This window comes from Toxorhynchites rutilus, chromosome 2 (assembly GCF_029784135.1).
Source record: "Toxorhynchites rutilus septentrionalis strain SRP chromosome 2, ASM2978413v1, whole genome shotgun sequence".
Lineage (NCBI taxonomy): Eukaryota > Metazoa > Arthropoda > Insecta > Diptera > Culicidae > Toxorhynchites > Toxorhynchites rutilus.
In genome coordinates this window covers 120885011-120907712 of record NC_073745.1, presented here as the reverse complement: position 1 = coordinate 120907712, position 22702 = coordinate 120885011, and the positions used below count along the sequence as shown (strand labels likewise).

The window sequence follows — 22702 nt, the reverse complement described above, 5'->3', positions numbered from 1 at the left end:
TAAAATTTTCTTTCTCCAAGAAAATTGCTCTTTGGGCTCCCTAGAAACAGTAGGCGTGTTTGGTTTTGCTAGTTTGAATTTAATCAAAGCAAAGATGGCGTCGAAACAGCACGTGCTCCGCGAACGCATTGTACGGTTCTACGAAACGCATTTCCAGCAAGGAAAAAAGTTCACGGTGGCACATTTTAAGGAAGAAAATGTACCTGTCAGTACGGTATATCGTATCCTGGGTTCCCTGAACGTAGAGCGGAAGGTCGGAAGTGGTCGTCCGGTGACGATAATGACGAAGCAGAGTAAGACATCGTTAAAGAAGCTGTTGGACAACAAGGACGCAACCAGCCTGCGTGACGCCGGTCGGAAATATGGCTGCTCCCACGTATTGATCCATCGGACCCTCAAGATGGAAGGAATCGTCTGCAGGAAGTAGACGAGGTCGCCGAAGTACACGGAGGAGCAGATTGAGACGGTTAAATCACAGTGTCGGTGGATGACCAAAAAACACCGCGGGACGTCTTTCGTTCTGGACGACAAAAGCTATTTTCCGCTGTCCAAACCGCATATTCCAGGAAATGATAATTACTACTCCAGCGCCTTGGTTGAGGCCGAGCGGTCTGGAAATCAACCAACAATCTATCGAGTGCCTCGATAAAATCCTGCTGCCGTTCCTGAACGAGCATCACGCGGATGGGAAGTACGTCTTCTGGCCGGACAAGGCGTCTTCCCATTACGCCAAGAAGACGCTGGCGTATCTTGAGGAGAAAAAGATACCGTTCGTGCCGAAAGATCGTAACCCAACAAACTTGCCCCAGTGCCGCCCAATAGAGGGTTTCTTTGGCTCACTCAGTGCCCTAGTGTATAAAAACAATTGGAGGGCCAAGGACACGAAGCAACTGACTACAAGAATCCGGAATTGTATCCGGAAAATGGACGTAAGTGCCGTACAACGTTCTTGTGAGAGCATCGCGACAAAGTTGCATCGAACAGCAGACCACGGCCCTTACTCAAACATTCACTGACATTTTTTTGAAGAAAATACATTATGTTATTAATAAAAAAAAAACTAAAATCGATGAAAAAAAAGGTTTATATGTGATTGAAAAAATTCTCATTTTTTATTTAACACCCGTTAGTGCTACAACTTTGGCAGTATCAACAGCATTTAACACAGTAATCAAGTAGTAATTAGAAAACAATAAAAAAAAGTTTTTCGTATTTCTGAAGCTAAGACACACAAGAATATACCCTAGAGAACTTTTCGAAAATCACATTATTCATTAAGTTATAATCATTTTAATACGTTCGTCGCTCAAAGTGACTTTTCTGAGCTTCTTGCGGAGCCCAACTTGCGGATGAATGATTAAATAAAGAACAAATTTAGTTTGTAGACAACTTTTACATGATCTAGCAATATTGTATTTAATTTGAAGATGAATTGACTACAATAACACATGCCAAAGTCATATTATATGGGTTTCGCAAAAAGCTGCAGTACAATCCAACCGCATTATAAATTAATAAAAGTATAGTATAAACATTTTAATAATATACACATCCACACATCCTAGTTACATTTAGGTGCCTATTCTATCAAATTCCTTTTAAAAATCCTATTCAATTTCAACGAGGAAAGTGTCACCCATATCTGGTAGACGGGGCGACGAAAGTGTTAATTATGAGGAATCTAATCTTGACACAAAGCTTCGAACGCGTTTTTCTCTTTCTAGTTTTTTCAAACTTATTTTGTCACAAATTTGATGTGAATATTTTTTTATACATCTCTCAATCGCGTGAACCAATAAAAATTTTCTTAAGTCTATGTCTCTATAATATTGGAAATGTTTCTGGGATTCAACATTGCAGCAATCTTGAGAGTCGAATAATTGAAATCGAATCTCTTTCTCATCAGCTTGACTAACTCCACGAGTTATAAAATTAACAATCATAAAATCTGTACCTATCTGTACTTTAAGCCAAAAATCTGTAATCTATAACGAACAGAATCTGCACCCCAAACTCGAAAAGATCTGTACCTCTCCAGATAAATTTGCACTTTTGGTAACACTGGGTAGGATAGGTTTTTTCCCTAAAAAGTTTCGTTTTTGATGTCATAGTTCGAGCGGATTCTATACGCAACTGATATTATTTGTGGAATACGTTTGCTCAGTGGGTCTTAAGGAAGGATTCCTTATCTTTAGGAATTTGGAAAATACTGCGAAATCTGATGACAGCATACTATGGAGCCCAAAGCTACACAGAATCACAATGTTCATTATCATATGACCAATTTAAAATACGAATGATTCTTGAAAAGAACGTATGCAGAAGGATTTATTTATTTATTTATTTATAATACCAACAGGCCTTTACATATTTACAACCTAAATCTAAATATTAAAGTTATGCTTATTGTCTAAGAGTGCTGACGAAGTTTCTTTTAAACAAGAATGTGATAAGTGGAAATCGAATGACAAAAAACAGCGGTTGAGCACTCGACACATACTCGCTACGGGATCATTACATCCATAATTTGTGCGGGAGTGGTGGAGACAAATAAATGTGTGGTAGCGTAGGTTTCTATAGCGAATGTTGAAGTTTATCATTTGTAGAAGCTCGGAACATTCGATGTTTGTTAGAATTAGGTCCAATATAAAAGTCGCCTTAGCTACATCTCTGCGTACGCTCAGCAAATCCAGCCCAATCAATTTGCAGCGATTATCGTAATTAGGCAGACTCGAGGGATCATTCCAGTGTAAATTACGCAAAGCAAAACGGACAAATTTACATATGATCAGGGAGTGGCATGTACGATAGCACCAAACAAATTGCAGATACCCAAAAACGTCATTCTTTTATACCTATATCCGAGAATAAGGTGGCAGCAAAGTTGTATCCTAACAACAATGTTATCATAATGTGTATAGAAACGTAAGAAAATAGTGAATAATTAAATTATATACAACAAAATTGTTAGTTAAGGAAAATAAATGTTAAAAATTCTAGTTTTATTATTACTCTTATCTCTTAAGCTACGATAAATATAGGAATTATTTGACCAAATTGTAGAGAATTATTTTTTTTCTTTTGTAAATGGTTGTGTTCTGTTGGCGCAATGTGTATAACATGTTAAAACTTTTTTTTTGACGTAGGATTACGTCTTTCGGGAACATATTGGGGTACAAATTGAAAATCGAAAATTGTCCAATTTCAAACGCTTATTGCTCAGTCATTTCATGATGTATTGATGAAATTTTTGCGTCAATCGATTTCGGCACTCCATAACAATTTTTTATATTGAAGAAAATAATATATGTCATGGAACTAACTATCGAATAATTTAAAAATCTCAACCCCTATACTAACGGAAATACCCATTTCTGATTAGTCGAAATTGACGACACATACGGCGGGTCCCTAACAGAGACATCAAAACCAAGCTGCCTGGGAGAAATCGGCATTGCAAATACATAGAAGTAGGGGGACCTTTTATTACCACCGAAATGTGTTTCCTAACAGAGACATCAAAACCAAGCTGCCTGGGGGAAATCGGCATTGCATATACATGAATGTATGGGGAACTTTTGTTCCTACCGAAATGCGTTCCCTAACAAAGACATCAAAACCAAGCTGCCTGGGGGAAATCGGCATTGCAAATACATGAAAGTAGGGGAAACTTTTGTTCTTACCGAAATGAGTTTCCTAACAAAGACATTAAAACCAAATCATTATCAAAGATTTTAACGATGTAACTCTTCAAACATATCCAAAATCAACAGATCACCTAACGGAATCCTACGTCAACTATGCGGTCGTGTCTCGGACAGAACCCTCCTGTGACTTTTTAAATCCCTTTTGTTTATTTTAGGCTCATTAGCATTTTAGCTGTAACAGAGCCGAATTTTAATCGTGTACATGTCACATGTTTATCATATCTATAATTAGAACATTACACAGTTGCCATTTTTCGGCGTTAGAGTATTCCCTTCTATACCATTGCATATAGTATACATTTACACAGTAGCCATTTAGGCGTAAGAGTTTTCCTTCTGTTCTTCCATTATCCAATTAGACCGGACAGTGGAGACAGTTGATTGATCATTGTTGAGTTATTTATAGAACAGCAGCATCGTTCCACAAAGTTTCTCAAAAATAGTTCTGCCATCTTGAACTATTTTTTTTATTTTTCAACATGACTTCTATTTTATATGAAAAGAAATAAAATTACGTATTTCAGATATGGCAAATAAAAGTTAATAATAGTAAATTAATAGTTAATAAGTAAATAAAAGTCGTAAATAAAAAAACAGTACTATTTTTCTTCTCAGTGTATATTTTTTCACGTTTAAACATCAATACTCTATAACTCTTTCTAAGATACTTTTTCGGTACGGCTCATAGTTTTTAAGATATAAATTAACAAAGATTTCTCTTACCGAAATTGATACGCCCTATTGAAAAGTTGAAGAGTCAAAAAATACTCATATTTGCTCCAACTCACACGAAAAACAAACTTTTATTCGAATCAAAAATACTCATGTTTTGTCATTTGGCGATTTCATTTGGAATTGCTTGTGCTCCCGTGGCCGAGTGGTTAGCGTCATAACTAACATGCCGGGTGTTCGGGTTCGATTCCCGTTCTGGTCGGGGGAATTTTTCGTCAAAGAAATTTCCTCCGACTTGCACTGTGATCACGCGTATTCTAGAGCTTGCCACTCAGAATGCATTCAAGGTGTGTTATTTGGCATAGAAATCTCAACTAAGTACTAATAAAAAATGACGCAAGTAATACTGCGTTGAGACGGCGAAGTTCCTCTAGGAACGTTAGTGCCATTGAAGAAGAAGAAGAATTTGGAATTGCTCATAAAGGGTGTGTCACATCAAATTGCATCACGGAAAAAACGCTGTAGAAATTCGCCCAGTAGACCGATCCCTTTGAAAATTTTAGACAGTAAAATAAAAACTATTAAACAACTTTTGGCATTTTCTTTTTATTCATACTTCGAGCCCAAGCCCGTATGCTCGCACCTTCCTCTTTACCCCGTCCATAAGGTTCTGTACAACGTCAGGTTGTAGTTTTTTTTGAACAGAAATCCATTTTCTGTTGAAGTCCGCCTTCGATTTGACAACTTTTGGGTTCTTCTGGAGGGCCTGCTTCATAATCGTCCAATATTTCTCTATTGGGCGAAGCTCCGGCGCGTTGGGCGGGTTCATTTCCTTTGGCACGAAGGTGACTCCGTTGGCTTCGTACCACTCCAACACGTCCTTTGAATAGTGGCACGAAGCGAGATCCGTCCAGAAGATGGTCGGGCCCTCGTGCTGCTTCAATAGTGGTAGTAAGCTCTTCTGTAGGCACTCCTTAAGGTAAACCTGCCCGTTTACCGTGCCGGTCATCACGAAGGGGGCGCTCCGCTTTCCGCAAGAGCAGATCGCTTGCCACACCATGTACTTTTTGGCAAACTTGCAAATCTCCTCCGGAACGCTGAATTTGTCCTCTGCGGAGAAGAACAACAGGCCCGGCAGCTGACGAAAGTCCGCTTTGACGTAGTTTTCGTCGTCCATTACCAGGCAATGCGGCTTCGTCAGCATTTCGGTGTACAGCTTCCGGGTTCGCGTCTTCCCCACCATGTTTTGCCTTTCGTCGCGGTTAGGAGCCTTCTGAACCTTGTATGTACGCAGGCCCTCCCGCTGCTTGGTCCGCTGGACGAATGAACTTGACAAATTCAGCTTATTGACGACATCCCGGACCGAACTTCTCGGATCACGTCTAAACTGCTTAACTACGCGCTTGGCTGAAGCATGGCCAACGTGATCTACACCCTCTTATCTGATTATAAGCGAAAGCTGAAGATATAATTCCTAAAAATAAAATTTCTACAGCGTTTTTTCCGTGATGCAATTTGATGTGACACACCCTTTATTTGATCACCATCGTTGACTGGGCTAAATCGAACCGAAATCTGATTGCTGATCCTAATTCAACTGACCTATACCTATACTCGCTAGCGCTTATGAACCAGTCTGCTAGTAATCTGATCCCAGTGTTTCGTTTACCGTTCAGTCGATGACGTCGTAGCCAAAAGAAAATTGAAAAAAACACTGCCAGCTAAACGAAACTAGCAGAAGGTTTAAAAAGGCAAAGACTCGAACACTCAATAACTCGAAGAATAAAAAAATTAATGATTCAAAAGCTTGAAAGTTCAAGAAATCAGAGAAAAGTCTAAGACTCAAGATATCTCTATATTTGATGAAGTTTTTGAAGTTGTTGTTTTTTCGATGGAATTTTATCATTCAAGGATTCGGAAAATAAGAAATAATAACTGTCGAGAGCAGGATAGAACAAATTGAGATTTGGACCGATGTCAATAAAGCACAATTGATCTGCCACTATATTATGTCTATTAATCAAGCTTTCCTCCTAATCCCATTACTTGAGTTGATCTCGAGGGGGAAATCGTCGAAATGAATCGATGACTTCATGAGTTCTATGTATCTCTCCTCGTTCGCTTCCGCCTTATCTCGCCAATACACTTTAGCAAGCAGCTTAATCTGGTTTACCGAAATAAACTCCTGCTCTTGCCTCAAATTGATACACTCTCGAAGAATAAACCGAAACATCGTTTCCATGATCATGAGTTTCAGAAGTATAGTCTGCAAGGTTTGAATTATAGTCGTAAAAAAATATTATTTTTTTTAATTTTCATTGAATCAAAATATCTTTTTAAGCACTAATATTCTCAAAGGGGAATATTTATTTCGTTTGGATCGTAAATATTTTCTGTAATACCATGAACCCCACACATTCATAAATTTGAAAAGTTAAAAAAAAACAATGCGTCTCCATAATATTAGACTTTCTTGACTAGTTCAATTGCTAATTATATTATTCTTTTATTAAGAGTAATAACTGTGAGGCTACGCACTCCGAATTTGCTGCCAAAAATTAAGAGAAGCAATATTTATGTGGAAGAAAAATCACACGAATCACATTTTTTTCCATCACGCATTTCGTTCCGAGAACTACCTTCGTCAAGCAGATAGATGGAGGCCAATTAGCTTTCTGAACATCCTGCTCGGACCGTGCAAACCACGTGCACAAACACCCAATTCGCTTTTTCTATCGGCTCATTTTTAACGAATCATTTATACTCATTAGCAGGGCGAGAAAGCCGAAAAAGCCTTGCATAAAAAGTGGCCAAATGATATTCATATATTTTTATTTGCTTCTCTCATTAACTTCCCGAACACAGTCGAAGCGGCAGCCACTAAGATCCAAGCAGCGTTTCGGGGTCATCAAGTGCGAAACAAGATGAAGAAGGAAGACGTTAAGGGAAGCGATGCCCAGCAGAACTCCAGCGCGGACGGCGAACGAGAACCCACCCAACAAGAGCTGGAGGCTGAATTCGATCCTAATGACGAAGGTAAGTGAGCCGGGTTAATGATAAAGGGTCCATGAGTGCCGCCGAGTGTTTTCTTCAGCCTGTCACTTCTCTTCTTCTCGCATTATGGACAAACACCCATAATTGGTAAAATAAGTGGCTAATTAGAATGATTATCGGTGAACGGTTTTCACCAATTAATCGGTGTACAAAAAATAGTATAGCTTTGTATAGCATTTCGGGAGACAATCTCAAATCCCAGTTGAAACAGTACTAACGTCACTGTCAAAACGAACAATGTCACTAGAATCACGTTACCAGAATACAACATACGAACACCATGAATGTTACACCTAATTTAATATAAATAGATCTCATTCAACAACAAAGACTCATTCCGAAGAAAAGTTTGTCTCCGAACAGGGAAATTAATCCACCTTTGTGAGCGAAATTGCTACCGATCCTCGACCTCTGCAATTCCCACTTCTACACGCGATATTTATTATGTATACAATTACGCTCGAGATTTCATTCGGGACAGCTTCCTTCGGTCACCGAGCGGAACTTACGAGAGTCCACGAGACTATTGCGCAAGGGAACGAACATTATAATTGAAATTGATTGCGTCAGTGGCGGGGAAAAATTAAATTAATTGGGACAGAAGTGCGCAAATTTACCACCTGAACGTGCCGCTGGAGTGAAAACTGTGGAAACAACACTGAAACAGCAAAACAGCCACTTTTATAATTAAAACTCGGTCAAAATTTTCAAACAATTTCCAACATTAAATTAGTTAACATTTGATTGCTGAATGTTTTTCAATTAAAGCAATGTTTGCAAAGCCTATTGATTCGGTAAAAATGCGGATTTCTCATACCGTTTCAACGAACCCCCTAATACCAACAAATATTTACCTATATTATTGTGTTTCCTCAACGCCCAGACAGGCATCGAAGCCTAGAAGCTTTTACGCTCCTCACAAGTGTTGAGTTTTCTCCGAAGCAAGCAAGCAAGCAAACAACCTCCAAATATGCATCCCATCATCAATCTACAAAAGATATTGGAAAGTGTTCGTCTTGCTCCACCACGAGAGAATAAAAAAAGCAAGCAAACAAAACAATATATAAATTCATTTTCCGAAACATGAATGAAGGAAGGCGGTCGAATCATTGTTCCTTTTTTGTTCTTGATGGTGATCCTTTGCTTGGCGGCGTATTTTTTCAGTCGAGTGCGGGAACCATATTCGGCAAATTTGAAATTCTTTTGACCTGTGGAATGGCTGTGCAAACTGGCAATAGCTGGCTGTGTTATTTTTTATGATTATGAAACACGTGACGACGTGAATGAAATGGCCTAGCAAGGATGTGTGTGAACAATGGGTAAAGATGGAAAAATAGAATGTTTCTGAAAAATTGTTGTGGCAAACACACTGAAAGTGTATAATATTTTGATGTCCCAATATTTCCTACGGAGCTTGTATAGTACATCAAGTTTTATTGAATCGAGTATTTAATAAGGAGAGACTTAATAAGGTCGATTGGCACACTTGTTGTGTTTGTGCGCTCATTACGGTCGTACAGTGCTTTTCATAATTTCATTTGACGGAGCAAGAAAAATGAATACTTTTTTAAAATTTTCTTTAATGGTATATGAATTTACAAAATATGAGTTAAATTGTCCAATGAATTTATTTGATTGTACAGGGTTTTCCAACTTTAAATTCCGAAAGTAAATTGAAATAAAACACACTTAGAATTCGAATTTCGATGAAACTTTTATTTCAAATTAAAGTTTGGTTTATGCCATTATGTGTGAAATACAACATCATTCAAATGTCCACCTAGGCTTCCTCGCACACCTTGATCCGGAACAGGTAATTTTCGATGACTTTTCGGCACATATGGGGCGGTATCTCGGTCATAACTTCACGAATGTTGTCTTTCAAATGTTCAAGAGTTTGCGGAGAGTTGGCATAGACACGGTCTTTCGCATAACCCCACAAAAAAAAGTCTAGCGGGTTCAAATCGCATGATCTGGACGGCCAATTGGCATCACCAAAACGCGAAATTATGCGTCCCTCAAATTTCGTTCGCAATATGTTCGGTCGTGTTGTGTGGCACGTGGCGCCGTCCTGCTGAAACCACATGTCATCCGTATCCATATCTTCAATTTGTGGCAAAAAAAATCGGTTAACATGCGGCCATAGCGCTCACCATTCACAGTTACCGTCTCGCCGTCCTCATTTTCAAAGAAATACGGCCAGATGACTCCACCAGACCATAATGCGCACCAAACAGTGGCTTTTGGCGGATGCAATGGCCTCTCAACAATCACGTGTGGATTTTCTGAACCCCATATACGGAAATTTTGGGTGTTCACATAGCCACCGAGCTCGAAATGTGCTTCATCGCTGAAGAAAATTTGATGCGAAAATTCAGCATTTTGCTGCTGTTGTTCGTTCACCCAATCGACGTATGCCCGACGCATTCCATGGTCACCACGCTCTGATTGTTGTACCAGTTGGACTTTATATGGATGTAGGTGCAAGTCCAAATGCAAAATTCGCCACAATGATGTGTTTGACAAGCCCAATTGCTGAGCACGCCGTGGAATCGAAACATTCGGGTCATCCTCCACACTGGTAGCAACAGCAGCAATATTTTCGGCCGAACGCACATTACGATGATGCACAGGTTTCACAATATCCGCTACGGATCCAGTTTGTTCGAATTTACGCACTACATTAACGATTCTGTGCTCTGTAGGCCGTCCATAACGACCAAAATCTGTCCGTAATGCTCGAAAAACATTTGCCGGTTTTTCATCATTTTTATAGTATAATTTAACAAAATTAACACGTTGTGCGATCCTAAAACGATCCATATTGTAAAATGGCAGACATTCAACTAACGATATGATGCTTTGGTTGACAGCTATGTCAAACGGTTGTCAGCGCAGGGCCGTATACTTTCGGAAGTCTGAAATGGAAAACCCTGTATTACTGAATGCATACGACAATTTTCTAGGAAAAAGGTCGAGCTGATACTACCATCATGATTCAATGATTCGAAAAAATCAATAAGAACCATGTAATATTCTGTCAAACCACCAAACATATTCATGGTAAAAAAAGTTAAGTATGTTCAAATACATTTATCTCAAATTCCGAACATCATTTTTGTCACTGACTCAAATTCCGAAATACTAATTTAAACGAATATTTGTGCATAAAAGATCATATGTTCATCCATTTAGAGTAAAATAGCTGAATCGGCTAACGTTGTTCTGCCATATTAATTATTCGTAGTGAATACACTGCCGTTCTACGCATAATTGTCCCATGTTACAAAATCAGCAACTGAGAAAAAGGATTCGAAGTTTTCTAGCATATGTGTCTACCAGAAGCATTTTGTTTAACAATACAATATCCATCAATCTTAGTTACGAGCTTAAAAATTCATGGTGGGACAGCTATACCTAGAATATTAACATGGGACAATTGAACTAGGTGTTGTTTTTTGAAATACTGGGAACATACAATGAGTTATTTTGTGTTTTTTCGAAAGATTATGCATAAAAACATCGTTTTATGAAGAAGGGAGTGATCTGCAATACTTTGCTGAATATAAATCATATTGTTATTAGGCATTCGAAACAAGGTGTGAACGCGTTCTGGTAATTTTTTTTTTATTTGTTTAAGAATTAGTTCGTTTTCCAAACCGGAAATGAGTACATTAGCCCTGCTGAAAGCGTGACATAAAATTCTTGTACTTGAAGCGATTTATTTGATATGGCTCTATAAAAACTACATTGTGGGACAGTTATGAATAAAATATCAACAAGGGACAATTGAGCTTGATGTTGTTTCTTTGAAAGCTGGGAACAAACTTTAACTTTTTTTGTGTTTTTCTGGTAGGTTAGACACAAAAACATCGTTTTATGAAGAAAAGTGGAAATGGTCAAAATGTAACATGGGACAACTATGCGTAGAACGGCAGTATATTGGTTGTGAAATAGTGTAATGTAAGCGTGTTCAATGTTTGTGCTCTCGAAAATGATGGTGCGCATTTTTATTCGATAAACTAACGCGAAACGCTCGTACTTTTGTGTTCATACAGTGATGCTTCTGAATCCGGACACTTTTTCATTACATTCAGTATCATGCCAAAACCATGACATTATTTGCATGTTGAATTGATGTGAATGATAATTACCCGGCGAATATTTTGTCAATTTTGTTCAGTGTCAAACATTGTACCTAGCTGTTGACATGTCAAAATTCAAAAATCAATGTGAATTTCACAAACTCATGTCCGGAATAAAAAGCACATTCAGAAAATGATTTTAAATCCGGACGGTCAAAAGTTGACGATTAAATTTCTTATTGAAGGAGTTGCATAAGGGTATGTTAGAAGCCTTAATATAGAATATGGAGTGTGGAGCAAAGATTTTCGATCCGGGAAACCGCTAAACTCTTCGGTAAACAGGACAGGGGAATTTGTAACTTTGTCTATAGCGCTGTCCCATATTAATAGAAATTTATCCCCCTAATTGATCTGAAATTTGGAACCACCCCAATCTCTGCAGCTGCGTATTTCATGATCATGAAAATCCGAAATGGCGGCCGCTATAAAATAGCGGATTCCATATTTTCTCTAAACCCCATCAATATTGGTATCAAACCAATGTCCTGGAAAAAAGGTAATGAAGATGGTCGAGTTTCGAGCGACATAACATGCGCTGCCATAACTATTTCGCAAATAGTGACGTCAATCGTTGTGTTTATCTTTGATTGCCCACCGCGTTCACGTGAAAATGCTATTTTCAGGAAGTAATTTATCAATTAAAAACGTTCATTTTTGTAGAGCTCCCGCTGACTATGAGGCTAATGTGATAGCGTGGAGTAAATATTAGTGAAATCACTTCGAAAAAACGGATAAAAGTGATATTTCCATGCGGCATTTTCGCTCCCCATGTTCATGGAAACAAACAAAGTTTCATTATTTTACCGTTATGAAGTTGATTTGTCGAAGGCTCTCAGTGTCTGTGTGTATGTTGTGAGATAATAATCGCCAATTAATCAAAATTTCACCGAAAATGTTACTGTTTTCGAGAACTAAGCATACGACTGCTCTCAGGACCTTTTTGCCACATGAATAATCGAAATAAGCCACGATATAATTGTCATCTGTTAAAAAACAACCAGTTGAATGATTTCATGAGAACTTTGGCTCAAATTATCATGCATCCGTGAGTACTCTCAACATTGTTGTGTTTCTTCCATATACATTCCATATTGAATGCAAATAATTACGATACGATATTTTGTTTGCCAATACAGATACACTTCGCCTACTGCTCCACCTCTATATGTACCTCATTGGTATCAAACGAATGGGCTTGACTAGTAGAACACAGTTAATTATGAAAAATTAAAATCCAAAATGGCCGTTAGCACAAAATGGCGCAATATATATTTTTTCCCAAACCTTATCAATATGGGTATCAACTGAATGGGCACCCAACACCTAAGGGCGGGTTTGTCCTTTCCTTCAAAACCCCGGTTTGTCGGACCCGAGACACCGTTTGTCCGCGTTCCGCAATTCCAACAACAGAGGGACACATCGGCCGATCCAATGAGTACCGATTACGCTGAAAGGTTCTCCTCACTGGACCTACTGAGTGATGTCCGTCCCACCCACCTTGTACCTAGTTTCGTAGAACAGGAGCGGGGGTTGAAAAGCTACCACAAGAAAAGGAGTCCCAACCCTGGACTCGTGACCAACTGAAAAAGTTACTCGATTTGTCTTCGACTATTACCTACCTGTATTTCACCCGCGGTTTAAAATGAAACTTAACCACTCCTGCCTATTCCACGTTTGAAGCAGGAATGGGCGAACATTTCTGGGATCCTCAGATCAGTGAGGTACTAATTGGAGCCGGAACCACGTAATAGTTAACGATGTTAACTATTCAGTAATTATACCGAAGTTCCTCTGTGTTTTTATTGGTCCGGCATTCAAACATTCGCGGGCGATACCCTTTAACCTCCCGAGCACAGTTCAAGTCGAGGTGCTCGCCGGGTTTTGGAACTTCAAGAATAAGAAAAACCTCTCTGCTATTTGGAGGAAATATCCAAATGAAAAAATACCAAAAAAGGAAAGCATGAGTCTTCTAGATGTGTATTGGTCAGTGGGTGTATTGGCTAAATACAGCCGCCAAGTCACATTCAGCACCCATTATGGCTAATCGCTCGAATCCAAAAGCAGAGGAGGCACTCGCGCTGCCATACATTCCATACAGAGAAAGAAGAGAGAAGCTCAGACTAACACAATCGAGTTTGTGTTGAATCTGGACTTCAAAGTTATGAAACGAGGGGCTTCCAAATACTCAAATCGGTACCGTGCTACAATGTCTTTTAACTCTTTGAGGTCGTTTGTCTGCTCTCAGCCACCACAGCAGGGAAACATACTAAATACTTTATTCAACGATGTAATAGATTACATTTTTTCTAAACGGTTTTTAATGTCTAGAGAACTTTTTCACGAATGTATACGGATTTTCTATGAATAATAGGCAACGGTACCCGGTATAAACAAAATATTATTAGTGTGGAAAGATAAGAGGGTCTCTTTCAAGGTAAATAAATTCCGACCGCAAAGGAATAATATCCTCTTTTAACCAAAGGACCCGGATTAGAAAGACAACATATCTATGAAACAATGAAGTATTGAAAATCTAAGGACGAAATGGAAATAGCAGCGGAAGGATTTTTTCCTGTTGATAATTATAATAAATTCCAAATTTCACTCATAAAAATAATCGAGAAAATATTAATAATTGTATAGTCAAACATCTTCTAACCTCCACAGATCCAATATATTATATTTTGAAAAGGAGAAAGGAATTGTAAAAAAAAACTTGTAGATGAAGTAATATTTCTATTCAAGGACACAATTGTTGAATTAGGAAAAGATGATTATGAATCTGATGGCAGTTATGAAAGAAGAAGTATAGCTGAATTTGTTTGATTTGAGGGGTCGTCCACGTGAGCTTTTTCAACGCCCAATAAGTTTGCTTGTGCTCAAAGATCATAAAATTATACAGAAAAGTATGTCAAAAATACTGCATAAAAGTGGGTGCCATAAAATCCCAAAAAATTGGATAAAGTGCTTTATGGACGACCCCAAATAAAAAAAAATGGACGCAAATTCGTGTTCAGCATCCCGAAACTATGTAAATACCATGTTTTTTTCACATTAGTGACATTTCTTTTTTTTTATTTCTGTATAGGGACTCATCCTACGCCCTAAGAGCTTTCAAACGCATATTACTCAAAATCGCTATTGCGACATACATCGTGTTATCATTAGCGTTACCATTAGACAGGAAATTCTTCCATTCGTCCAATTTTTTTGCTTGAAACACGAACAGAAAATATAATTAAAAAAATAAACTGTCTGACAATTGAAATAAGTATGTTTTTCCGGTTGCACTAAACACTTGCTTTCTCAATTGAATTTTTATACGCTGAGTCGATACAGTATCAAAAATGGAAATCATTTGAATATCGAACAAAATGGTTTTATTTATTGTCTGGTCGTGTATCCGGTTCCATGCTGCTCGCTCTCAGCTCTCTAGAGCACTGAGAGCAAAAGGCAGACAATCGGATATCCCCGTCCGGGATATCTTAGGTAGCCGTGATCCTGATCTTCTGCTTCATCTATACCTGTTCCTCAGAAACGCCGATGTCAACGTTTAATGATGTTTCCTTCGTTGTGTCCCTGTTTCATATTCCTCCTATCCGATCTATAAACTTTTACTTAGTCGCGGCAATACATACACACACTCTTTACAGATACACGGGCCAAAGGTTGTGCAGTCCACTTATCATTCAACAAGAGCCAAAGGTTGTACCGCTCATGACAACTCTACACGAGCTGATGTTTGCGCCGGCTAGTGACCATTCTATCCTGGATTCCTCGAGTCGAGAAGACGCACCACGCAAGATATGGGGTACATACTAGGGGGCGTTGCTGATTAATGGTCAGTTGCATCCCAAAAGGAAGTATCCCGTGTCGGGCACAGGTACAGAGCATTGGAGACAGCAACATCACAATTACGAAAACACTTGTCATACTAACCTCGAGCCAACCGCGAGTAATCGGTTACATATTACTAACATAGTTATAAGGCAAACATTGTCGAAATATTGAACTCCCGGCCCCGTCAGGTTGACGCCATATGAGCCTTTTTTTTATGAAATAAAACCGTTTTTTTTTTTATCCAAAATATTAAAAATATATATTTTGGATAAAAAAAAAAAACGGTTTTATTTCATAAAATTCAACTTCAACAACCATTTTCATGGTTTATTAGCACTTTCGTGTACTGCCGTTCTACGCATAATTGTCCCACGGTTCATAGGGATTGCATAGAACATAGTACAGTTATGCGTAGAACGGCAGTGTATCGGATTTAGTATCACTGAGTATGGTACCGGAAAAAGCACTCCGAAGGGTGCAAACCCACATCACACTTCAAGCAAATATACGTCGTACATCGGTTGCAATACGCACACCTTCGTTGGGTACCAGTTGGATTCATATTAATGAAATGATTTATTTCGTCAAACCTAACTTCCGATGACTACGAGCGTGTAGGCTTGATCTGCAAGAACTCGATCTTTGCTGGGTTTATGTCAGTCATCCGAATTTAAGGTCATTTTTTCCCAGTGTCTGGCTCTCCGCTTCTTGCTGCTGCGCGAGGAGCATTCTTGTGATTGGCCTCGTTCAATGTTGCTCTCGACATTCACTTGTTTGCCAAACCGGAAGGCCGTCACTTTTTCCAGCACCCACATCGCTGTCTCCACCGCTTGGGGACACGATGACAAAGTCAATATCATTTCTTGACACTAGATTTTCGAAAGCGTCTTCGTCCAAATCAATCAGATAATTGTACAGCTTCACTGGATTATCGGGAAGCTGATATATCCTATTGAGAATAAAGGGTGTGTCACATCAAATTGCATCACGGAAAAAACGCTGTAGAAATTTAATTTTTAGGAATTATATCTTCAGCTTTCGCTTATAATCAGATAAGAGTGTATAGATCACTTTGGTCATGCTTCACTGTCAATTTTTCGTAAATTTGGAAAAATGTCGTCCAACGAAAAAGAGCGTCGTGAATTAATCCTGCGCACTCATTTCGAGAATCCGGAGTTGTCACATCGGGACATCGGTAAGATGCTGGGAATCGTCCAATCCACGGTCAGCAGAGTACTAAAACGATACTTACCTAACCTTACCTTACCTTACCTAACCATCGACCGGAAGGTGAAGAACGGCAAAAATGGATGCTCCGTCAGTGAAAAAGATCACAAGCGCGTAGTTAAGCAGTTTAGACGTGATCCAAGAAGTTCGGTCCGGAATGTCGCCAATAAGCTGAATTTGTCAAGTTCATTCGTCCAGCGGACCAAGCAGCGGGAGGGCCTGCGTACATACAAGGTTCAGAAGGCTCCTAACCGCGACGAAAGGCAAAACATGGTGGGGAAGACGCGAGCCCGGAAGCTGTACACCGAAATGTTGACGAAGCCGCATTGCCTGGTAATGGACGACGAAACCTACGTCAAAGCGAACTTTCGTCAGCTGCCGGGCCTGTTGTTCTTCTCCGCAGAGGACAAATTCAGCGTTCCGGAGGAGATTCGCAAGCAGAAACTATCCAAGTTTGCCAAAAAGTACATGGTGTGGCAAGCGATCTGCTCTTGCGGAAAGCGGAGCGCCCCCTTCGTGATGACCGGCACGGTAAACGGGCAGGTTTACCTTAAGGAGTGCCTACAGAAGCGCTTACTACCACTATTGAAGCAGCACGAGGGCCCGACCATCTTCTGGCCGGATCTCGCTTCGTGCCACTATTCAAAGGACGTGTTGGAGTGGTACGAAGCCAACGGGGTCACCTTCGTGCCAAAGGAAATGAACCCGCCCAACGCGCCGGAGCATCACCCAATAGAGAAATATTGGGACATTATGAAGCAGGCCCTCCGGAAGAACCCAAAAGTTGTCAAATCGGAGGCGGACTTCAAGAGAAAATGGATTTCTGTTCAAAAAAACTACAACCTGACGTTGTACAGAACCTTATGGACGGGGTAAAGAGGAAGGTGCGAGCATACGGGCTTGGGCTCGAAGTATGAATAAAAAGAAAATGCCAAAAGTTGTTTAATAGTTTTTATTTTACTGTCTAAAATTTTCAAAAGGATCGGTCTACTGGGCGAATTTCTACAGCGTTTTTTCCGTGATGCAATTTGATGTGACACACCCTTAAAAATATACCGTTTTTTTTTAAATTTCATACGCTCAACAGTAAACATAGATTGTTTTGCGGTTTCATAATTTTCTTCAGATTTTTTGCTAGATATCATTTTTTACACTCGTCTAGTAGTGTTGTGTCACAGATTTGAGCAATTTAGAATCCTTCAAGAGGTAAAACTTTGATAAATTTATGTTTACTTTTGCGACTCCATTAAACTCGAACGAAAAACTTCAATACAAAACAAAACAACAAAAATGACAGATGAAATGGCGCTGACACAAAAAAAAACTCTCTTAAATTGTCATGTGGTATTTCTTAAAATGCGCTTAAAACAACAAAAATGACAGATAAAATGGCGCTGACACAAAAAAAAACTCTCTTAAATTGTCATGTGGTATTTCTTAAAATGCGCTTAACACTTTAGTGTCATCAAAAGCAGTTTTTTCAAAAACGGGCATTTTTGCGTATTAAATTTCATACGCTGGGCACTAATGGGTTAACAGTTGACAGAATCAATGGAGGGATGATCTCGAAAGATGTTTTTACTCTATTATCCCCAAAGTTCAATCAATTCGGGTTCATTCACGTCTTTATCGTGTCGGTCTCGCTACTAGCGCAATTAATGAATTTAACTGGCGGCTGATTTAGAAGTGCGAAATGGTATACTCTCGCATATCAGATTATAATACCTTGAGTAGTCGCGATCTCGATATTATGTTCCCCATATATGTCTTCCTCAGACTTATATACAGCCATATGTCAAAATCCGTTCGTGCGCCTAGGCTCAGACCCATCTACTTTTTGACGTAGAACTACTTCTTTCATTAAGGGTGCCAAATCAGAAAACAGGTCACGTTTTTATGAAATAAAGCTAACGTTAATAACTATTTTTGCCGCGAACGGATTTTAGCGATTTACATACTAAACGAATCGGAAACTCCCTAAGATTTGTTTAATATGCTATACATTAGAATCCCCTGGTTTGTAAATGGTTAAAATTCATGAAAACTTTAGGCGTTTCCATTTTTCCATACATTTGTTCTGTCCATTTGTGTGCTTTCCCGAACAGAGCTGTCAATAACGAGCAACTTATCGAACGAAGAGGAAATCGTAGGATTTGAAGTCGCCGTGAACAAAGGAAAAGTAGAAGAATGAAGGGAAATATTTGCCTTGAGTATAAACAGTGGATCTCGCTGAGGCAAACTTTCATTCGGCATCGGACTGTTGAGCAATCCAGTTCACTTTGCTTTCGCTGCGCTTCGATCTAAGAATGGACCCTACCAGTGGTAATCAAACTTGGATATCGTCGTTTGCTTTTTCTGTTCGTTATTCGTTATTCGTATCGTGTGTTTTTCTTCCCGCGTCATGAATTGGACGTTTCGCGTAGTGTGTGATGAGTAAGAAGAAGAGGCAGGCAGGCTCGAGCCCTGCAAAAAACGAACGCATTGCCAGGGGCAATGAAATTTCGAGACAAGCGTCATCTAATGATGCACGCGATGTTGGTGTAGTGAAAAGCGCTCGCACTAAACCGAGCCTTCGCGAGTGTGGCACCGCATCGAACAACAGCAAAATAGGCGATTTCGGCGCGTCGGTCGAAAATGTAAACGGCTTCTTTGGTGCCTTTGAGAATGCATCAATGCATGAAACTGACGTTATGGCGAAGCAGGCGTTAAGGTTATGCTCCAAAAAAATATTTGGGGAATACCAAGCATCTTGAATGTCTTACTGGAATGTTATAAGTTATTTAGGTTCGCATGCCAAACGCAAAACTGCCTTCAACTAGGATTGAATTTGGGCTAATCTTGATCATAATGAAGCATTACTACTGTTTTCGAGGTTGTTGATATTAACAAAAAGAGTTTATTTCGCTTGTTTAGTCACCAAGAAAGTAAATGTCGTTCTGGAGTTTTGTATGTGATTAGGTTTCGCTTACCAGTAGCAAAAATTCCTCTACTAAGGGTGACAGCTGCGCTTCTCTCGAGCATGAGAATGTAATGCAACTTTTTTTGAGGCCAGTAATATTAACAAAAGCTTTTCTTTTGAGAATAGCGCAAAATGATGAGAAGTATTTGTATTCGTAGTAGCTCCAAGCCACCAATGTATGGTTCTGTATGCATGCTATGGCGAACGCTTGTTTTGCGCTTGGTTTACGTTGTACGAACGATGCCTAGAGGTAGCGATTAAGCTTTAAGGCAATACTAAATAATATGTAGCATGATATTTGATACTTGCAAGTGTTGTCATTGTTGTTGTTTCCATTCGGTGCCAAAGATATATTGATGTAGTTATGAGATGTGGAATAATGGTGCTGGTGTAACATGTATATAATCGACTGTAGCCGAGTCTATGTCAATTGCGTAAAAGGCCACCGGAATAGCGTTCGAGGTAAATTTTCAATTCATTGGCATGAAATAAGTTGCGACATACGATCAGCTAGTGTATTGTTTTGCGAGGGCAAGAATGAATCATCAATCAATTATCGTCAACTGATTCTACAATGAAAAACCATTTCAAAGATTATTCTACTAAGCAGTTGTTTCGAGAATTTCACAGCATTATAGAATAATATCCGAAGGTATCAACAAGCGACTTTTATAAAATAACAGCGTAGTTCTACGTCAACAATGCGGTCGTATTTTGGACACAACCTCCTATAATTTTTTTTACATAAAAAGTCTTGGAAAAAAATGGCATGGTTAAATTTTCTACAGATTTCAATACTTTCCCTTGGTTTACCGTAACTGGTTCGCGCTGACATAAAGATGATCACAACAAACGCGAGCTGGTTCCTCTCCATCAGCTACAATGTATTACAATGAAGAAAATTATATATTTTATGAAACAAACTATCGAATAATTCAAAAATATTTACCGTTTTCCTAAATTAAAATCCCTCGTTCTGATTGCTCAAATAGCACAAGCAATCGGTGCTCTTTTAGTTGCTTATTCACTTGCACTCTATAGAAATAACAATACTGATCTGTACAAAGGACTATACTTTCGATTCTTAATTTTTTTTTCCTTCACGTTTTGATCGGTTCAATTTCCGCGATTTCAGTGTTGAGTAGCACGAATTAAACGATACGCCAACATCTTCTCTTACAGTGAATCGATAGTTTTCCAGAACAATTTTTACGTTAAACGTTTTCAACTGTTGTTGAAGTGCTGGGGCATCCAGAGCGAGGTTCGTCCTTGGCATCATATCGTCCATCCTAAAAGAGTATGTACCAATTTTAAACATAGTTTAATCAGAGCAGACATGCTACAGTGTTTTGGAGCACTTGATTCCATTTTTTACACAAAAAAAAGATTCAGAATCTTTGATAATAGATAACCGCGGGGCATACCAAAACACGTCTAACGTGTATCTATAAAAAAAAATCAATATGTTGTAAAGTTCAAACCGAAAACATATGAACGAGAGATTTGCATCACAAAATAAAACTAAAATCGACGTTGCCGCGAAATTTGGCACGTCACCTCAATTTTTGAACACACCGTTTGGAAAAAAGTGGTAGAACTTGGCTTTTGTCTGTTTTTAAGCGCATTGCTGGAAGCCACCCTGTGTAGCGAAGCTGAAACTGTGTAATAGTAATGAAACCGTCATATCCCCAAAGCCGATTTAGATCAACACCTGCCGTTGGCTACTGATTATACCTTGGTTTCTCACTCGCGCGTAGTATCCAAGAGCGTTGGCTTATACGATATAGGAAAAAAATACACTCACCATTGGCATTATCCAGCCAATCTGCCCAAGAGGGAGGAAGCAAGGGAAAACGGTTGAAAAAATGAATACCTACCCACAACAAAATAATAAGCCACACATTGCTCTGCCATTTGGCGTGCGGATGTACTTTCACTTCGTACTGGTATTTGCACCTTATCCACCTCCTTCAAATGCTCCCACACAACACTTATTTAAGGATACGAAACAACCGGTTGTTGTTATTGTTGGTGATGGTTGAATGGTTCATACTTGATGCTGTGTGAAAAAGCATGAAAATGGATGTGTTTGTTTTCAGTTGCTGCTAAGTACCAGCCGGAATGATTAGTTTCTGTATTTGCAACAAAGTGGCCACGAGTGCGCACCGAATACAAAGAGTATGTTTGCCGCCGAGCATGAGTGGTGCACTCCATGGATGTTTACTAGCCCCCAAGACGTTTTTTTTTTCTCTCCGATCCTTCCAACGAACGATGTCCTTATTTGTTTTCTCCACTATTTCCTCAGGGTTGTATGAGACGGAGATTAGTTACAGCAGACATTCCCGCATATGTGTGCTGCCCTGCATGATGATGCATTTGTGATCTTCAAAGAAGCAGCAGCACGAATGAAACAATTTCTGTTTCTGTTGTTTCTAACGAATTTTAGACAGCAACGGGAAAACGACACAGATACAAGAGAGAATTGTGCGGTTAGCAATATATTTTCATTACCAAGCAAATTTGCCATGCCGTTTGCACTAATCCTTAGTGGATTTCATCTACCTACTGTGCATTTACTGTGACTCCCACAATAAACAACATAAATCACATTGACAACGAAAAATCCCCTAGCATTTCAGAAAATAATTAAATGTGTACACCGGTTCCGGTGCGAACACATTAAGTTGTTCCTCCAAAAAGATACCGTCTGTCACTCAAACAATAATTCTGCTGGCACAACGAACAACGTTTCCCAGCTCGACCGGGAGGAATTTACAAAATGCGGGGGTAGGCGTCCTGGCTGCTTATCTGTCGACTGGGTAAACTCGGTGTTTGTACGAAAACGCATCTGAAGATTCGGCGATGACAAGCAGGAAATTTGTGAAAATTTTAATTCACGGCATAGAATCCATATCATCCGAAGTGTAACACCGTAACAGGCAAACGGGACTTGGAAATAATTTTTACTCTTGATAATCCTCTCGCCATACCGAAAGTGAAGTAATCAGAAATATAATATGGGTTTTTGAGAGACTTTTTGATATTTACTGTGCAAATCCAATTACTTTCCATGGATTCTAATGACATCGACTGTATTT

General features: G+C 39.2%; 1 protein-coding gene across 2 annotated transcripts in view; it reads left to right on the top strand.

Moving 5' to 3' along the window:
• LOC129764385 (sperm surface protein Sp17) overlaps nt 1-22702 on the top strand; it is a 286996-nt gene that overhangs the window by 223875 nt on the left and 40419 nt on the right. For both annotated transcript variants that reach the window (XM_055763399.1, XM_055763400.1), the window contains exon 2: nt 7245-7415. In XM_055763399.1, coding sequence (XP_055619374.1) covers nt 7245-7415 — 171 coding nt within the window. The remainder of the gene's footprint in view (nt 1-7244; nt 7416-22702) is intronic.